Source organism: Anser brachyrhynchus, assembly GCF_964034855.1.
Source record: "Anser brachyrhynchus genome assembly, chromosome: 3".
NCBI lineage: Eukaryota > Metazoa > Chordata > Aves > Anseriformes > Anatidae > Anser > Anser brachyrhynchus.
The window spans coordinates 10,577,442-10,595,093 of record NC_137696.1 but is presented as its reverse complement, the minus strand read 5'-3'; the positions used below and the strand labels follow the sequence as shown (position 1 = coordinate 10,595,093).

General features: G+C 48.2%; 2 protein-coding genes across 3 annotated transcripts in view; one reads left to right on the top strand and one right to left on the bottom strand.

Annotated features, from left to right (window-relative positions):
• Window positions 1-51: 51 nt before the first annotated feature.
• On the top strand, window positions 52-13,917 carry LOC308192491 (uncharacterized protein). The gene is made up of 7 exons (XM_080586097.1): window positions 52-3,194; window positions 3,451-3,634; window positions 3,943-7,194; window positions 7,939-8,124; window positions 8,464-8,636; window positions 8,971-9,088; window positions 10,116-13,917. Exons 1-7 carry the CDS (start codon window positions 2,989-2,991, stop codon window positions 10,320-10,322), a joined length of 4,326 nt encoding a protein of 1,441 aa, XP_080442223.1. The 5' UTR covers window positions 52-2,988; the 3' UTR covers window positions 10,323-13,917.
• Window positions 13,845-17,652, bottom strand: part of ZC3H6 (zinc finger CCCH-type containing 6) — a 35,726-nt gene continuing 31,918 nt past the window's right edge. For both annotated transcript variants that reach the window (XM_080586098.1, XM_080586099.1), the window contains exons 11-12: window positions 17,371-17,610; window positions 13,845-16,267 (exon numbers count right to left, since the gene is read on the bottom strand). In XM_080586098.1, the coding sequence (XP_080442224.1) occupies window positions 14,763-16,267; window positions 17,371-17,610 (1,745 nt within the window). In that variant the 3' untranslated portion in view covers window positions 13,845-14,762. The remainder of the gene's footprint in view (window positions 16,268-17,370; window positions 17,611-17,652) is intronic.

The following is a 17,652-nucleotide window of genomic DNA, read 5'->3' as shown; positions in this document are numbered from 1 at the left end:
AAAAGGGTTAATACAATACAATCAGAATAGTTAAAAGGGTATTTGAAAGGGATTTCACTCTTGCATATACCTCTGGAAAAGAACTAAGGAAGACAATGTTCTGGAAAAAGGCAGTGCTCTGATACAGAGTGGGTAAAGCTGCAAAACAAGAGGGTGACAGGCTGCTCAGGGCAGCTGGACCCTGCCGGAGCATCCTGCACCCCCAGCACTTCTGGGCCAGACCCAAAAAGGCCCCCCTGTGCCCCACTGTGGCCAAAGGGTTGGTGAGCTCGCAGAGGGGGCAGCACGCATCACCCCACAGGCACCATTTATAAGGGTGGTTTCATTCACAGCCTGCTTAAAGCATGCGTAGGTGTTAGGAACAATCAGCCACCGCTGGGATGAAGTGCCAACAATGCAGAGAAACCCAGCTCCATCACTTTCTTAGACGGATGTTCATTAACAGTGCACATTGCTGATGGCTGCATCTTCACCAGGATCAGCCCTTACCACTCCACAGTCAAAGCACTTACCCCCTCCCACGTTAGCTGCACACTCTGAGTACATCAGAAAGAAAAGAAGTCGATTCATCCCAACCTGAACTTCAGCGTTCCTGTTTTTTTTTTTTTTTTTTTGAAGATCTGACTGCTTTTTACATTCCTCTGTTAGTTTCCACAGAATTATTTAAGCTTTAACACAGGAGGTAATGCTGAAGGTTAGGCTCTGGGCAGAAAGGTCTTTTCCTGGGGCCACTCTTCATCAAGCAAAGACATACAGAAAAAGCCAGAAGAACAGGCAGGAAGTGTGCCCATTTTCTGTCTCACACACATTTGTGTCCCACCCCCAAACTACAGCTGAGTCCCTCCTAATTCAGTTCAGCACCAGTGCCCTCACTACGTGGCTGCCCGTGGCGTAGCTGGAAGGCTCTGTCGGTCCATGTGGCAGCTGCTCCACCATGGCACTCAGGCGCATTTGGGAGGGAGAATTCTCTCTCCAGGCCCATCTGCTCCAGGTGTTTTAGTGGGCTGAGATAGTATTAATTTGTGACATGAAGCTACTGAAACCTAACTCAGGCCCATGGGCTCATTTTGCAAAGGCGACCAAACAGCTGCCGAGCGGCAAATTCATCCAGGCTCAGTCTGGGAGCAAAAACCAACACCATCCTTCCACCTCCCAGCCTCACCGAGGTCCTGTGTTAATCCCATTCCCTCTTCCCCATGAAAGAAGGTGGCTGGTGCTGCCATGGGTCAGCAACTCACCTCAGGTCCCAGCAGGGTTCCTGATTTGGGCTCAACTTTGCTACCCTGAGGCATTGCATGCTGCTCTTCAGCCGGTGAGCCACGCTGCTGCTCTGAGCCCTGGCACAGGGCTCATGCTGGGAACACGCTGTACTGGCACTCACGTCACTGTGTGCTGGATCCCAGGGCTGCTGCTGAAACGCGCTCTATGAAGTTCTGACAGGCTGCATACACACACAGACATGTGGTTACAGCACTTAAAAAGGTGAAATCTGAACAATACGTGCCTCAGGGCAGACCCACTCCATCCACAGCAGCCCTGCAGCCAGCTGCTTGGTGCAGCACTGGCTCCTGCCATCCTCATCCCACCTTCCCTCGCCCAGTGCCAAGAACGCCACAGGACGGGGAGCACCGCCTGCCACTCCACAGTGGGAATCCCCCCGGGGAACTCTGTGCCTCTGGACTACAGCTCCCGGCAAGCCCCGTGCCAGCCACCTCACCGGGCGCTGTGCCGTCACTGCTTCTCCATGGAAACACTCGGATCACATTGCTTCCTCACCTTGTCCCCTCCTTGCCCAAAATACAGCCTTGTGTGCTGTTAAAGATGACATCGCGGTGCTTCTGCAAAGCCAGAAAACCATGTTTTTGACTCCCCAGTTAAAAATACACCCCATTTTGATTGGCAACTCCAAAACGGGGCTGCAACCCCAAAAACCTGCCATCTGGAGGAGGCTTTCGCTGTACTGACAGCATGTGTTTCTTTTCCACCTGTTTTTCAAAGCATCTGCAGCAGGAATTAATATATAACTAATTCGCCTATGTGGGTTTGTATCCCTGGCTTTGGAGCTATTTGCATGTGCACAATGCAACGCTGACGGCATCCTTCAGAGCTGGCTGGGAAGGGGCCAGTGTGAACACTCCCCGTGCCCCCCAGCCCTGGGAGAACATCACTGCCGCAGGGTCTCAGTGCGGCCACAGCCTGCAGTCCTGCCCCGGCCACTTGCCTCCACCTCCATGATTCGCTGGCAGCCGAGTAAAGAAATACTCTGGTGCCTGGGACTTGAGTAACGCCGCTGCGATGGGATCCGATAAGCGACCGAGCTGTCAGCACCAGGGCAGCTCAGGTGCCGGCGGGATGCATTCACGGGGAGCTCCACTTACAGATGCCCTGGACACTTCACAGGCAGCCTGAGCGGCGGCAGAGCAACACAAAGCCTGCTCTCCGGCAGGTTCGTGCTGTGCTCCACTCTCCACAGCCCCTGAGGTGCGAGGTCCTACCGCAGCGTTTCGTCCAGCAGGGGCACACCGAATTTCTGCGCCTTGCCAGGATCCTGGTGTGGGTGAGCAGGCTGGGCAGGCCTCCCCTGGCATGAAGGGGATCACCTCGCGGCACATTTTCAGGTTTGCTGCGGGATGTTCACCATGCTGGCTGACGGTGTGATTGCACAGCGAATACAGGAGATGCCATTAATTATTTCTATTGAAATAGAAACGTTGAATAATTAATAGATCAATATTGAACAATTAACAGAATGGGGGGTCCACACTGGGAAAGCTGGGGCAGAAGTCCCCAACTGGGGTAAATGCAGGTTGCTGACCTCATTGCAAGACTGGGAGAAATTACATCCGGTAGCATTTCCAATATCCCCTTGGGACTGAAAGCCATAACTGCCAGCCAAAACCAAGGTCGCTATTAAAACCGATCACTGTTACGCACCACAAAGGATTTTAACAATCCCAGGTGTTGTTTCACTTCTCTGGGCAGGACACAATGGAGCCTTTTTGTCTCTATGACCTTGGGATACTAACAGAAAACAAAGCTATTCAAAAGATCCTTTGCCCCATGGCTGCGCAGCTCTGTCATCTAATCCTCGCCCTGGAATGCAAAGATGGGATGCATCAGACCTTTCCCAATTTAGAGGAGAACGCAGAAAAATTTGCCAAAGCCACTGAAGAACTCGCTTCTGTTGCAAGAAGGTAATTTTGCTGGGTGTCTCCCAGCCAGATTTGGGGGCTGGGAAGGAGGAGAAAGGGACAGCAAAGAAACTGAGCTGGGGGCATTCACAGAGCACAGCGCCTGACTCTCCCGTGCTCTCTGCCTGCATCCTGCTGGAGAGGTGGGAGGTGGCCGGGCGGTAAACAGTGAGGAGGAAGGGATGGTGGGCAGAGGAAACCTGGTGTGGGCACTACTCATGGGACAGGGACGAGCTGAGCCCCATGGCTTCTCCTCCAGGTTGGCTGAGGAGGCCAGCGATGAGGCATACAAGGAGGAGACGCGTCCTGTGGCCGAGTCCCTTGTCCTGGCGGGGAGACACGTGCTGCTGGCAGCCCGCAAGCTCTGCGTACATCCGGACATCCCTAGCCACCGGGAGGGGCTGGCTGCGTCTGCAAAGAGGGTCTTCACAGAGGCCGTGAAGGTAGCACACGATGGGGACGGTGCTGAAGTGAGCAGTGGGGGAGGCTGGGCTAGGACACAGCAGTGGGAAGGCTGCAGGAGGAACAAGATCTCCCCTCCATAGGGCAGGGGCTGGGGAAGCTCTAGTTGGAGCCATGGTTGTTTCTTCACCTTATGCTCTCACTAGGGCAGGTCTGCTGGGCAAAACACCTCTGCTCTTCCCTGCGGTGGCTGCAGTGTCATTTTCGTGGCTGTGCAAAGGTAAGAAACAGCAAACAGTGATGTGTGAGCCTTAGCCACTCTGACCATTTTTTCTGCTGTGCTGGTTAGATCCTTCAGATCGAAGACGCTGCCGGGGTGAGGAGGATAGTTCAGGCTGCCAACTGGCTTTTGGAGTGCCTGAGCATGCTGCGGGATGCAGAGAACATGCCAGGACTTCTGGCTGCTTTCCAGAACTTTTCTGAGGCCTTACTTCTGCTGAACAACCTGACAGCAAAGCACCTTGAGGAACTCAGAGATTCTCCTCGAAGGACCAGCTTGGTCCAAACTTTGCAGCTCCTTCAAAAATGCGTTCCTTTGCTCCATGCAGCCAAGCACAGCCAGCTTAAATGCTCCTGGGATCAGCAAGTCAACCTCTCCAAGGATTACGCTTTCCAGATGATGGAGAGGACCATCAAAGAGCTTGTTTCCCTGCTTGTCAACAACACAGGCAGCAAGGAGCTACAGGACAGAAATGGGATCTTCTCCCAGCACGTGTGCAGGCTGCTGGCTCTCCTCTCTCACCCAGACCCAGCATACCTCTCTGACAACGAGTTCAGCACTCATGTGGAAGTGGTTATTTTCTACTGCATGCTTCTAGCAGACACGTCCGGGCCAGATCTCAAGCAGGATCTGGTAAAACACTGCTGTGTTCTCCTGCAGCTGAGGAAAAGTATCTGCTGTCATGTAAGCAAAGAGGAGGGACAGACAAGGCCAAGCTGGGGAAAAAGCAGCCTGGAGGAGAAATGTCACACCATGAGAGAGGAGGTGGAGAATCTTGACCAGGCAGTGCTTACAGCTACTCTGCACCAAATCCTCGACACCTTCTTTGAAGCTAAGGAGCCCCTGAGGCAGTTAGTCAAAGAAGCCCTTAGCCTTGGAGGTGCAGGGTGTTTTCCAGCAGTGCAAGGAGGACTTTTAAAGAAGCTTCAGCCCCTCACTGCCACCTTCTTCACACACGCCCAGCAGATGCTCAGAGTGGCAGACTTTGTTCTGGCCAGGTGCACCGAAACACAAACTGCTAGAGAAATCCAAGACTGGGTAGAGTATTTAAAGAGACTCCTTGCCAGTCTCCCTCCACTGCTCACAGAAGTGAGCAGAAATACAGCCCAGAGGAGCAGTGCTGAGCAGCTACAGTCCCTGTACCACACATGGGCTGGAGCGACAGAAAGCCTCTTGCGGTGTTTTGAGGAGACAGTCAGCATGCATGAATTCCTTAAGCTATCCACCCAGGAAATGGCCAAGCAAAGGGAATGGTGTGAAAAGGCCCTAGATAGTCAGGACCCTGAAAGGCTCTCCTGGCATGCAGCTAACCTCACCCGTTGGGCTCGGTGGGTCGCTGAAGCTGCTACCAGGTATGTGGATAGTGCCACAGACCCCATTTTCAGGAACGGCTTGCTGGTTTGGGTTGAACAGCTGGCCAGCTCCATTCTTGAGCTGAAAGCAGCCACAGCCTTTTGTCCAGAGACACTCTCCTGCCTCCAGACTAGGGATGTCTTTTCAAAGACAGTGAGCTGTCTGATGGATACTGCTCGCCACGTCCAAGATGGGCTGGATGGGTCCAACCACCCAGATATCCTCAGCCCTCTCCGGGATCAAGTACGGAATACTGATGTTACAAGGGAGCTTGAACTCAGCCCGTCGTGTGCTGGGCTGAAAACCATCACTGCTGAAGCTACATTGCAGGAAGATGCCTTAAGTCATCCATCTTCACAAGCAGGTAACTTACACCCAGATGTTGTTCCAAGGAAAGGAGATACGCTCTCTGTCATTACAGCACTCCTAGCAGCAACGAGAGCGCACGATATGGCAGCTGTCAATGCTGCTTGCTCCGCCTTGCTTGAAATTTCCACCTGCTGTATTGAGGCAGCAAAGGAGGCACTGCCTGTGGCTGAGTCTCCCCTGGTGGAGATGCTGGGACAGTACCAGAAGATTGTCTCACTGACACCGTGTGTTATTAGCTTGGCCAGGGAAACAGCCGCAGGACAGCTCCGTCATCCAGGCAGACTTCTCCAAATGGCACTCTCACTCTCTGAAAGGATCTGTGAGACCAAAGAGTGCCTAGCAGCTGTGGCAGGCTCTTGGTATAGCCTGTCCCAACAAGTACTCAGCTTTATCTCGTCTGCTGACCTCATGAGCAGCAAACAGGCTTTGGACGAGACCATGATGGGCTTAGCAGAAGCAGTTCAGTTAGCAGGGGACATTGCAAGCATGTGTGGTAGTAAGCAAAATCCTGTTTTCCCTGGTGTCTGGGAGAACTTTCTACAGGTCCAAGCCAAATTTTCACATGCTCAGATGAACACCAAAGTGTTACTTGGGAAAGCAATGTCCTTTGAGGGCTCCTGCAGGTTGGGAGAGGCCAGCCTGGATCTGCACTGTGTCCAGTGGGCTGTCAGCATGCACGTGCTCCTGGGTGCTGTGGATCAGTTCATAGGCAGGGACATCCTGTTCCTGAGGGAGCTGAGAAGTGCCATGAAGAGCAAGCTTTGTTCTCAGAGCCTCTTGGCTGCTGTGTCTGAGAACTCCCTCAGGCTGCAGGAGGCTGCCTGGCTCTCTTACTTGTCCTGCCCTGAAGACTGTGGTCGCAGTGAAATCCTAGCCCTCAAGGAGGAGATAAAGGTGCTAATGGAAGCACTGCTGGATGCCTCCAACACCCTCTTGGTCTCCCCGCTGTCTACTGCCAGCTTGTACATTCGCTTTGAGCTCCTGCAGAGAGACTTGGCCCTCAGGGTCAAGGCGCTGCTGCTCCACCTGGAGGAGGCCAATACCGAACATCTACAGGTCATCCGAGATGTCCTTCGACCAGCCCTGTCTCCCCTCTCTGAGGAAGGAAGGGAGAAGAGCAAACAGGCTTTTGAACAGAAGGCAAGTCAGCTAATGGCCAACATTCAGTGGGTCAGAACTACCCTCCACGATGTCCTGGAGACCACTGCTCAACTGCAGTCGCAGGGAAACCTGCTCTCCGTCGCAGACCACCTCCTGATTCTGACATCTGATGTAGTGAGCAGCGCCAGCCAGCTCTTCCAAAGCCACCAGGACCCAAGGCATCTCCACCTAGACAGCATTGTCTGGTACTGGTCAGCACAAGCACACTACCTCGTCACGCGGCTTCAGGCTGTTCAGGGCATTTGTGGGCACGTCCTGGAGCTCTTGAGACAATGTTTGCAGAATGCAGGGAACCGGTGCTCTCCAAGACAGCACAGCAGCGTAGCCAAGCTCTCCATAGCCCAAGAGCTTGGTGCTGTGAGCCACACAACATCAGCAGAAACTCACCTGACCAGGAGTGGATGCACAAGCAGAATGGCCAGAGAGGCACGTGAAATGGTACAGTAATTTTTCCCCCATCAACTCTTAGTGCAGCATAATTGTCAGGGCCGTCAGTCAGCCCTGTTACCCGCACTGGGGAGTACTGGGGTAACTGAGGTAGGCAAGGACCTCCTGGAAGTCAGTAGTCCAATCCTCTGCCCAGAGCAAGGCCAACGTCCATTAACTATCAAGATGCTGGGTACCCCATACCGCTGAGCTCTGGGTATCTGATTTGACAGAGACCCTTGCATAAATAAACCCATCTCCAACATCCTCTTTCTGAGGAACTGGTGGCTGTACTGTCCTTCCCTTCCCTAAAATACTGCCCGTCTCTGCTCAGCTCCTCACCTCCCCTCCCCACAAGCTTTCCTCGGGAGTACCAGCCACCCTGTTCCCACCACAACTGCTGCCAGTTGCCAGAAGCTGGCAAAAGCCTCAGCAGCACGACCCAAATCACTCTGCAAAGCAGGTTAGAGTACTTGATTGCACTTCTCTGCCACAGACACTGTCAGCTTACAGGACAGCTCTCGCTTGTTTGGAAATAGCTCCAGGAGATGATGGTATGGGGCATTTGGACTTAATAGTCCCACTGTGGGTGAAGGCAGGGGAGAGAAGGGCTGGGTGGGAAGGCGGAGCAGACTCAGTGAGGTGGCAGGCAGCTGTGCTGCCTCCTTTACTCACCCAAAACTGCTTCAGAAACATGCAGGCAGAGACTTCTCAGCATCGATGCATCTGCACACTCCAGACTTTAAATCTGTTCAGTTCTTGTCTCGACAGCAGCAGAGCGGTCCTCTCAGAGTCTCCCTTGCCAGCAGCCCTAGGAGGCATGAGGGAGAAGACAGTGACATGCTGCGGAGTGGCCCCAGCAGGATGTCCCAGGTCACCAAGGACATGGCAACAAGGATGCTTCACATGACTCATTTTCTGAGGAAGAAGGGCCCCATCATGGTATGGAGTGTTTCACCCCCTCTACCCCAGCACTTTAATAGGCATAAAGAAAAGATTTTTTCCTCAAGAGTGTGGTCAAACCCAGTGACAAAGCTGCCCAGTGCCTGCTGAAACACCAGCATTATCCCACCCTTCTAAGAGTGGCACTGGGTGCCACTGGGAATTACACTGGGAAGTGCACAAAGCACTGGGAATTACTTTCCTGAAAAGAGATGCAAGTCCTGTGTCCAGTCCTTTCCTCATTTCGGAACACACCTGGCCTTTCCACATGCTCCTGTCTTACAAGAAAGGGGTCTGTTTTCTCCTTCTCTCCTGCAACACATTTCTGTTTTGTTTTAGAGCAATGAACAGCTTGTCGCCTGTGCCAGGCAAATCGCCTCTGACGGGCAGGTGGTTGTCAAGTTTGGCCGCATTGTTGCGAAGAACTGCCCAGACAAGAGCTGCTCCTCGGAGCTGCTGCGTGCCGCAGAGCAGACCCACACCATCAGCAGCCAGCTCGGCATTGTGGCCAGGTGGGTTGCTGCAGACAGGGACAGCCACCCCCCAAGGCCGGTGGCCCCTCCTCAAAGAGATGTGCACGGTGGTCTCCAGAAGTCCTTGTCGGACCTGGGGGTAGCCCTTACAGCTCAGCTACAACCAACAGCACTCCCTCTCCTCCTTTGGTTGCCGTAAGCAGCCCTTTCCTCCCCTATCTTGTCTGCCCCTCTTTCCCCTGCACTCCAAATCTGGAAACCTGCCACAATAGCGCAGGGGACACCTCTTTGGGCTTTGGAGTACCTGGCCACACAGGAGAAGCCCACTGTCTGATGCTTTTCCAGTAGTAAAATACTTCAAAATATCTTTTAGGGTAAAAGCAGTAACTGCAGAGAGCAAGTCCTCTTCGGAGCTGCTCGTGAGCAACGCGCAGAACCTACTTCAAGCCGTTTTGCACGTTCTGAGGGCAGCCGAGGCAGCATGCATCAAAGTAAGTTAATGCTGATGACACCGAATAGGTTTCACAAGGTAAGCCCATGACATGGGGAGCTCCTACAGCCACATCAGGCTACAGGGAGGTGGGAACTGGCTGCTGTGGGACCTCTGTCAACTCCAGCCATGGGCAAAGATTGTTACTGTGATGTTTCTGTTTTACGCCTTTGTGCCTCATTTCCAAAGCCTCCCATGCCTCTTTCCAGGCATCAGATCTGCTCTGTCACTGCTACCAACTCTGAAGTCATCTCTAGCTGGTCCACTTCCCGTTTCATTTTTGGACAGGAGAGCAGCAGCATCTCACTGGAGGCCTTTACTTGGAAATATTCCATGTCAGTCTTAGCCTTTCTGTTGTCTCAAGATGAGCTTTGATCAGAAGTCCCAAGAGCTTGTTTTGCAGCTGCCAACAACAGCTGACTGATCCAATTGTAAATAGTTTGTGAGAGCAGACTTTATCTGAAAGCACTTAGAAAACAAGTACAAATACAACAACACTCTGCACTGATTCAGTTTTTCTTTGTGGCTTAACCTCCTATATAATCCTACAACTTTTGCTGAGCTCCAGCATGTCATTTTGAGAGTCAGTTTTGATTAGAATTTTATTTGATGGAGAATCAGCAGGCATGGAAAAGCTCCTCCTGTGCTCACCTGCCCATACTGGTAAAAGCATACTATATACACCCATTTTTTACTTTGCTGATGCCAGCCTGAACTAAGTAGCCATTCTTTTATCTTGATTGTCTAGATTACAAAGTCCTTCATGACCCAGCTTTTTCTCTTTAGAAATGTAGAGATGTCAATAGAAATGTCTGCTTACCAATACGCTAACTAGATGGCATTTTTTTCCTCTCTCTGTAAGCAGGTTTTTAAGCATTTTAAGTATTTTTTCTAGCATTAACAGTTAGAAATGCCACACTGATTGCACGCACATCATTACATTTAGACTTTTATATCGTTCAAGATATTTTAAACAAGTTCACGCACAACAACATATTAAAGCATTCAAATATTTTGTCTCCTACTAGGGCTTGCAACAGCCCCCACCTGACTCTGAAGAAGGGGAAGTAGCTGCTTTTTGTATCCAGTGGAGAAAAAACCTGTTGCTGCATAGAGCCAAGGAGTGTTTAAACTCAGACAGGAATGAACTAGGCCTCCGCAAGACTCAGGCAAGGGCTGAGCCCACCCTCACAGCCATGGTACAAGAACAACCCCAAGAGTCCGAAACCTATTAAAGGACACGAAATTACAGGCAGCCACCTCTAAAAGCAGGAAGGGACTTGTGCTGCAGATGAACTGCATCGCCAGCTGGCAAGAAAGCACAGCCAGTGCTGGACTCGCCTAGCTCACGCCTCTTCTGCTAGAGCTGCGCTCGTAGGACTGGAAGCGCAAGGCCTGAAAAGGCTTTTGTGTGCTGGCTGCTCTGCCTATGGCAAACCCCACCCTGCAGACACTGCTTCCTTTTGGCAACTGTATGGAGAGAGGAATAAAACGATGCCACACGCTAGCGTTATTTCCTAAGAGGCCTCTCCTCCAGATGGTCTTTGAAGTTGAGTAACACAACATGATACTGAGCTACAGAGGACAAGGGAGCTGGGGAAGAGTCATCAGAGGAACTTTACCCAGGGAAAGGAAAACCAGAGGGTTTCCTGTTCAGTAGAACATCAGCATTCATGGATCTTTGTTATCTGGCATGTGAGCCACTCTAAAACTGTAAATCAGTGGCCACCAACAGGCTACATGGGAATCAAATTCTTTATATTCATATAATGCAAACTCCCTGCGGGTGTGAGATGGCTGGGGCTCTTACCTAGTCAGTCAGGCTTTTGGGGCCAGGGACAGGGGGAACGTTATGTAAGGAAAACATCATCGGATGAGGTACCTTTATTACATTTCTTTAGTAACTGCCAGTTTGCTATGTTCTCCAGCACCTGAGATGAACAGAAGGATGTAGGACTATACTTGTAGCAGCACCAGCAGATCTGGCTGGTAGGAAGAATCGAGGGGTCCTGTAAATGCCTGTTTTGCTCATTCCCTGCACAAGAAAGCTTCATAGCTAGGAGGCCTTTTGCAGCACCCTGATCTTTAGCACACTATTAAATTCCTCTTCAACTAGCACTATTGTGTAATTTTAATAGACACCATCCTATCAACGGCAGCTGAAGGGGATTTTTTAACAACCATCACCTTTTCTTCTAGGAGTAATAATCCTAAGTGCTGCACAGAAGTGCAGCCTGAGATACACAATCCTGCAGAAGAGTCACTGCACAGTGGGGAACTCACAGGCAAAATACAAATTCAGAAGGTAACAAGAACAAAGGTACTACAAAACCTGGAGGAAACAAGAATGAATGAGAAGGAAGACTAAGGGATAGGGTCACTGACTTCTGAGATGCAAAACAAGCATATAATTAAATATTCTACATTTTGCAAGAACAAAATGACTTGATTTTTGTTATGAAGGATTCATATTGAAGTCTTTTCATCATAGTAGAAAAACAGCCTACCAAGGGAGGCTAGAGATCTCCTTAAGAGTCCTTTTATCATGGGGCAGCAAACACCAGCTGCCAATCTAAGAACACACAGTCTATCTGAAGTGCAGAGAACAGACAAGATGAAAGAATCATTTCACTCTTTCACACCTGCAGGGCCAGCAGGAGCACTTTGTCACACCTGCTGCCCCTGACTCAGCACATCCTACAGCCTGCGGAGAAATGAGACTTTTCTCCAAGATCCCTTTCAGCCCTAGAATTCTAGGACACGCTGCCGCAGTAAAACATTCAATGCTGATGATCACCGACCTTGCAACTAGGAGTTTCTGGCTGCTTCTGCTGCTGCTCTCCACTTCACAGCCTCAGACAGGAGTTGCGAGTGTCCGAGGGAAACGCCACTCCAGCAGCATGCTGTGCTTGTGGAAGAGATGGAAGCAAGCCTCCCCTGCGAAAGACAGTCAGTTCACACAGCAGACCAGACTTGACTTGCTTAGTGGCTGCAGTCGATTCCAGCCAACCTCAGTGGGGCAGGACTGTCCCCACACACTTTCCTGCCCCCTCTGCTGGGCTCAGTCACCCCCCAGCACCTTCCCTTTGACTTATCAGGTAGGGCAGTACTTGCATCGTAGCAATGAATCTCCTGCGTGTCTCAAGAGAATAGCAGCAGGCACACCAGATCAACCTTGGATTCAGGGAAGAAATCTGCAAGGAATAAACCAGTGAGGACGAGTGGACAGGAGAGCTGAGCAGCAGCCCACGGACACTTGTGCTGCCCACTGGGAACTGCTGGCCAGGCATGGCTGGACCAAGGAAGGAAGCGGTTACACGTGGAGACCACAGGCTGCAGGGACAAGCTAGCTCCTTTCAGATCACATTTCCTTCTTACCTTGTCCCCCTTCTTGCCCAAAATAAAGACCTGTGTTGTATTAAAGGTACTGAGATGGCAGTGGATCTCTAAGGTTAGAAACTAGCACTCCACACCCCCCTGCCAGAACACATTCCGTTTTCATCTGCAGCTCCAAAATGGAGCCACAACCGACCAACAGCAAGCCACCCAAGGTCCTTCAATTATCTCACCTGGTATCATTTTGTCCTTGGTCTTAGGGCTCCTTTGCCCCTTCTTTTCCCAATACTTTCAAAAAGAAAGAAAAACAAACAAACAAACAAAACCCAAGCAAACAAAAAAACAACAACATAAAAATGAGTTCAGTTTAGTGATGATATCCTCACTGCCCTACAGAAGCTGTAACCTGAGGTTACAGCTGCCCTTCCTGCAAGTATGGACTAATTACCTTCCACATCTGAACATGAAACCACACATTTGGCTTCAATACGGACTTTCAATGCTGGCTCATTTTTTAATGAAATTCTTTAACAACCAAACTTGTCATCAGATGAAGAAGCAATAAGTAATTAAGTAGGACTAGTGGATTACTCCAAAATAACGTTGACATTTTGTGTCTAGTTCTCCGTTATCTAGTTCTCAATTATTGCAAGTGCTATTTAAAATACCATTTAATTAATACAATTTATACTCTGAAAAATTGGGAAGGCAAATTGAAACCATGATTGCCTTCAGCAATGTCTCCCCTGCCATGTTTTGCACACAGAAATCAGCAGCTTCCCTGAGCTCATCCAAGCTCTGTTCAGCAATGCAAGACAGCTCCTGCCTGGATCGCTGTGTGTCTCACAGGCTCAAAAAAACAAAACCACAGAAGTTGTGATAACCATCATGCGTCCCAGTCACAAGCGTTCCCTGGGTCAACAAACAGGAAGAAAGAGGAAAAGGTCCACCAAGGAAGAGACTTAATGCAAAGAACCATTCCACATGGGCGGGAACCAGGTGGCAATTGAGCAGACCGCAAATTTTTATTTTCAGTGTAGCTAGCTAGGTATAACTACATTTCCGCTATATAAAAAACAAGCCAAAAGGTAAAACAAGAGAGGCTTTGAGGACAGTTGTGCTCTGGGCATGCAACATCTTCAGAAATTAAAGAACACGCACGACATTTTTTGTAGCGATGATGATCTTTGTAGTAATGAAACAATGACAACACAAGTGTGATCCCGGAACCACTTGGCAAGCTAACTCATTGGGACTCAACGCAAGGTCAGCTTCAAAACCCACTGCCATCTGACTGGCAAGTGGCTGAGCGGCTGAGCTAAAGGCAACTTTAATCACTTTCATCCTTTGGACACCCCCTCTGCTGTTACTCCAGCCGTCAACTAGCTGCCATCACGTCAACATCACAGTCGTTACCAGACTTTAGCTGTACCCTTTTTAATTTTTTGTTAAAAATGTCATAAAGACACAATGAATACAAGTACTGCAGTTACATCAATACAAAAAAAGCAATACAAATTAAGCAGCTGAATACAAAAATACATTGAAATACATGAACACCACAATGTAACTTATATCACTAATCAGAATTGTGTATGCGTGAAAAAATTAAATAAAAACCTTTTTTGTATTAGACAACTTAGGTATTCTCCACTTTTAACAGTAACTTTCTTCTAGTTATGTACTTCACAATTTCTTCTATATACAGCATAGAATAAAATACTTTTAAAAGATATGACATTTTTACTCCTCAATATGTGATATAGGTCTCTTTTACACTAAGAATATTGACTGCATGAATAAAAACCAATGTCTTACATCGACTGATCTGAAAAGGAGGATCAACATTTTCCTTTTAAATCATTTATGTATACTTCCGTTAGTAGGTTTGGCTTGATGCGTCAGACAATCCTTGTCAAACAGTGTCTCTCACAGTAATGTACATAATATTGCTTGTATTTATACAATCATACAAATGTGGCAATCATATCTAAATGTTGTTTATGAAAGAGACAGCTCACACATATACAGGTCTTCAGACTTTCTTAATGACTTATTTACAATGAAAGTGCTTTTATCAGCTCTAACACGATACATGTTTTTTTTTCTTCTACATGTCAATTATTAGTCTCCCTGAAATTGGAAAAAGTATTATATAGAAAATACCACAGCTTTGCAAACACTATAGCATACTGTATAACTGCATGTGGTTCTGAGATTAGCAGCTGAAAAGTGTTGATAATTATAATTTAAAAATAAATAAAGCAAAGAGGTAAACCAGTTACAAAACAGCAGAAAACTGCAATATTCACAACAGTAAAAAGACTTAAAATCAATTGCTAACAAAATGGTGAAGCAGTTGGATCGAAAGTCTTGAAAACATCTTTTAGCGACTTATCATCTGATTCCCCATTCGGATCGTTATCCTGTGTCTGAGTTACCTGTCCAGGCTGTCTAACCTGCCTTGGATCGCTGTACTGCGGTCTGATTAATCCTGATAAAGCTTGGATAGGAAGATTATGCACCGCAGGTGCAGCGCTGGAGTGTTTAGCCTGAGATTTACTGGTGCTATTTGCTTTATCTGAAGTGGCTTCTGCTGATCCTTCTGTATTTTTTTCCACGTTCAAGGCAGGCTTCGGCAGTGACGCATCTTCCGAGAGACTGGGTTCATTTTTGCCAGAATTTTTCAAAATACTTTTTTTCTGGTTCTCTCCGTTCTCTCCTGAACTAGCTGGAGCCGTGTCCAACGATGATGAGCTGTGATCTCTCGGATCATACAAGCTAATACCGCTCAGTATCGAGCCCGGAGTTCCCAGCCTGACACCACTCGACGATAACTTGGGCGCGTAGGGAGGCAGAGCATCTGGGTCAGGCTTAGCAGTCGCAGCTTCTGAGGTCTGCGAGGAACTGGCAGCAGATCTGGCAAGGCGGGGGTCAAACTTGGAAGGGTGCGAATCCTTTGCAACTCCATGATGCGAATCAGCACTAGACAGTCTGTGGAGCCTGGGATCAACGTTTTTTTGTAAGCGAGGATCTCCTAATTTGCTTGAGCTACTGGCGTGTGAATCTGCAGACTGATCCAGATAGCTGCTCCTGCCCACTAAGTTGTTCTTTGCTTTCGCAGCTAGTCTTGGGTCAGCTGGCATCGCATTTGGATGGGGATCGTTTTTCAGATTCCGCAGTTTATTAAGTCTCTGGTCAGCAATGAGTGGAGGAAGAGGTAAATTAATTGAGGAGACGGGGTCAGGCTTAGGCAAAGGTACCGGGAGCAAGTCTTCAGGTGCCCATACAATATGCTTAGCAAAGTTTGGTTTCATCAGGGTAACGTCCATTTTAATGTGGCTGAACTGCCTAAGCTGCGATCGGGGATCCCTCAATGTTACACCAGGCAAAGGTTCCAATGGTATCAGAAAAGCTCGTTCTCTCAGTTCTCTTTCTGAGTCCTCTTCATCATCATCCATCCCTTTTTGCTTGACTTTTACACCGGTGTGAGGGTGGTGTAAGTCTAGCTTTGCTCCCCCAAGAGATGAGCTGGCATGACCACCCTCATTAACCTTGTGCATCCTGGGGTCTCGTACAAGTCGGGGGTCCAAGGCTGCGGATTCTGAAGGCTTTCTGGGGGTTGACCTTGGCGAGGCCCTAAGTCTTGGGTCTGCAGCCTGAGGCCCTGCACCTTTGTCTTTTGCCAGCCTCGGATCAGTAGGAATACCAAGCATGTGCTGCTCTGTGGAATGCTGTTGCCGATTCCTGAAGTTTTCACTTTGCTTCTTCAAGGTTTTTAGTATCGATTTAACACTGCTCCCCTCTTCTTCTTCACTACTGGAGTACCAGTTGACATTGTCATCTGAGAAAAGAGGATTCAAGTAAATGATCACTGGGGAATAAAACAGTGCATTTACTCATATAAAGGGGTAACTTCTCAATAAAATAATGGAACTGAGTAATAATACTAAGGCCTGATATCAAGTCCTCACTCACTGTATTACGACCACCATAATATGACAAAAAAACAAATTAAATAAGGAACTGAAAGAAAAATAAATGTAGTTAGCTGAGATACTCCCAAATTCTGCTACATTCTCTCCACATCTCTCTCTCTTGATACTAATTTGGGAAAATAACCTACTTCCAAACAATTATTTCTACTAGTACTTGTAAAAGACAACAACATTTTAAAACTGAGTCTGAATGAAAGTGACCTTGCATTGCGGAATAGGTAAAGTAAAACAGCACCTTACAGTTGTCTTAAAAACAGATATATTACCAATGTGGAATTTGCTGCTTCATTACACAGATAACAGAAGTACTTCTAAAAGCCACAGAAAAGGGTGCAGCAGCAAGCAGGCCAAGGGACAAACGTACTCTGTGCTGCTCAAGCTGATCTGCAGATTTACTGTTCTCTATTGGCTATAGCTTACAGAAACACTCAAATTAAACACTGCAAATTTCAGATATTGCAGAGGGAAAAAAAAACTGCTCTAGAGAAACGGAATATGCAAAAAAGATCAAGAGGCACAACTGAATAAACAGAATCTAAGAGGCTCTTGCAGTATTGGCAGTTAGAAATAATAACCCTGTTTCAATCAGGGGTTTTAAGAAGCAATTGAGTTATCAGCAGGAGAACCTTTTAAAAGTGCAGACTACATCAAAAATTATCCACAGATCTACAGTTGGCCTAGATGATCTTAGACGTCTTTTCCAACCTAAATGATTCTATGATTCTATCTTTCTACTTCGAACTGAAATGCAGAAACTAAACCTATACTAAAATCCTAGAATAAGCTGGAAAGAAAAGCAAGTACCTTGATCTGAAAATATTGAGCTGGTACTTGTGCGCTCACAGTAATTATGAACGGCAATATGATGAAAAATTCAAATCAACGGATTTGTTCCAGGATAATATATGGTCAGTAGGCAAATTCTGAACATTAACAAAATTAACTTTACCTTCGTCTTTGCTCATTGCCCTCTGACCCTGGCTGCTGACAGAGTCTCCATCTCTTTGATGCTTTTGACTAAGTCTTACATAAAGGGCTTTCTGCATTGCTGGAAGAAAATCTGGTACATTAATGGATGGTTTATGGCCCATATGACTACTCATGCAGTCTGACTCGCTTCCACCTTGATGAGACTCTTGAGCCATTAGGTGAGCCTGGTGGTCTGTAAATTCTCCATGCCACGTTCCATCTGCAGTACAAAAAAAAATAAACAGTCAGCAGGTACCCCATA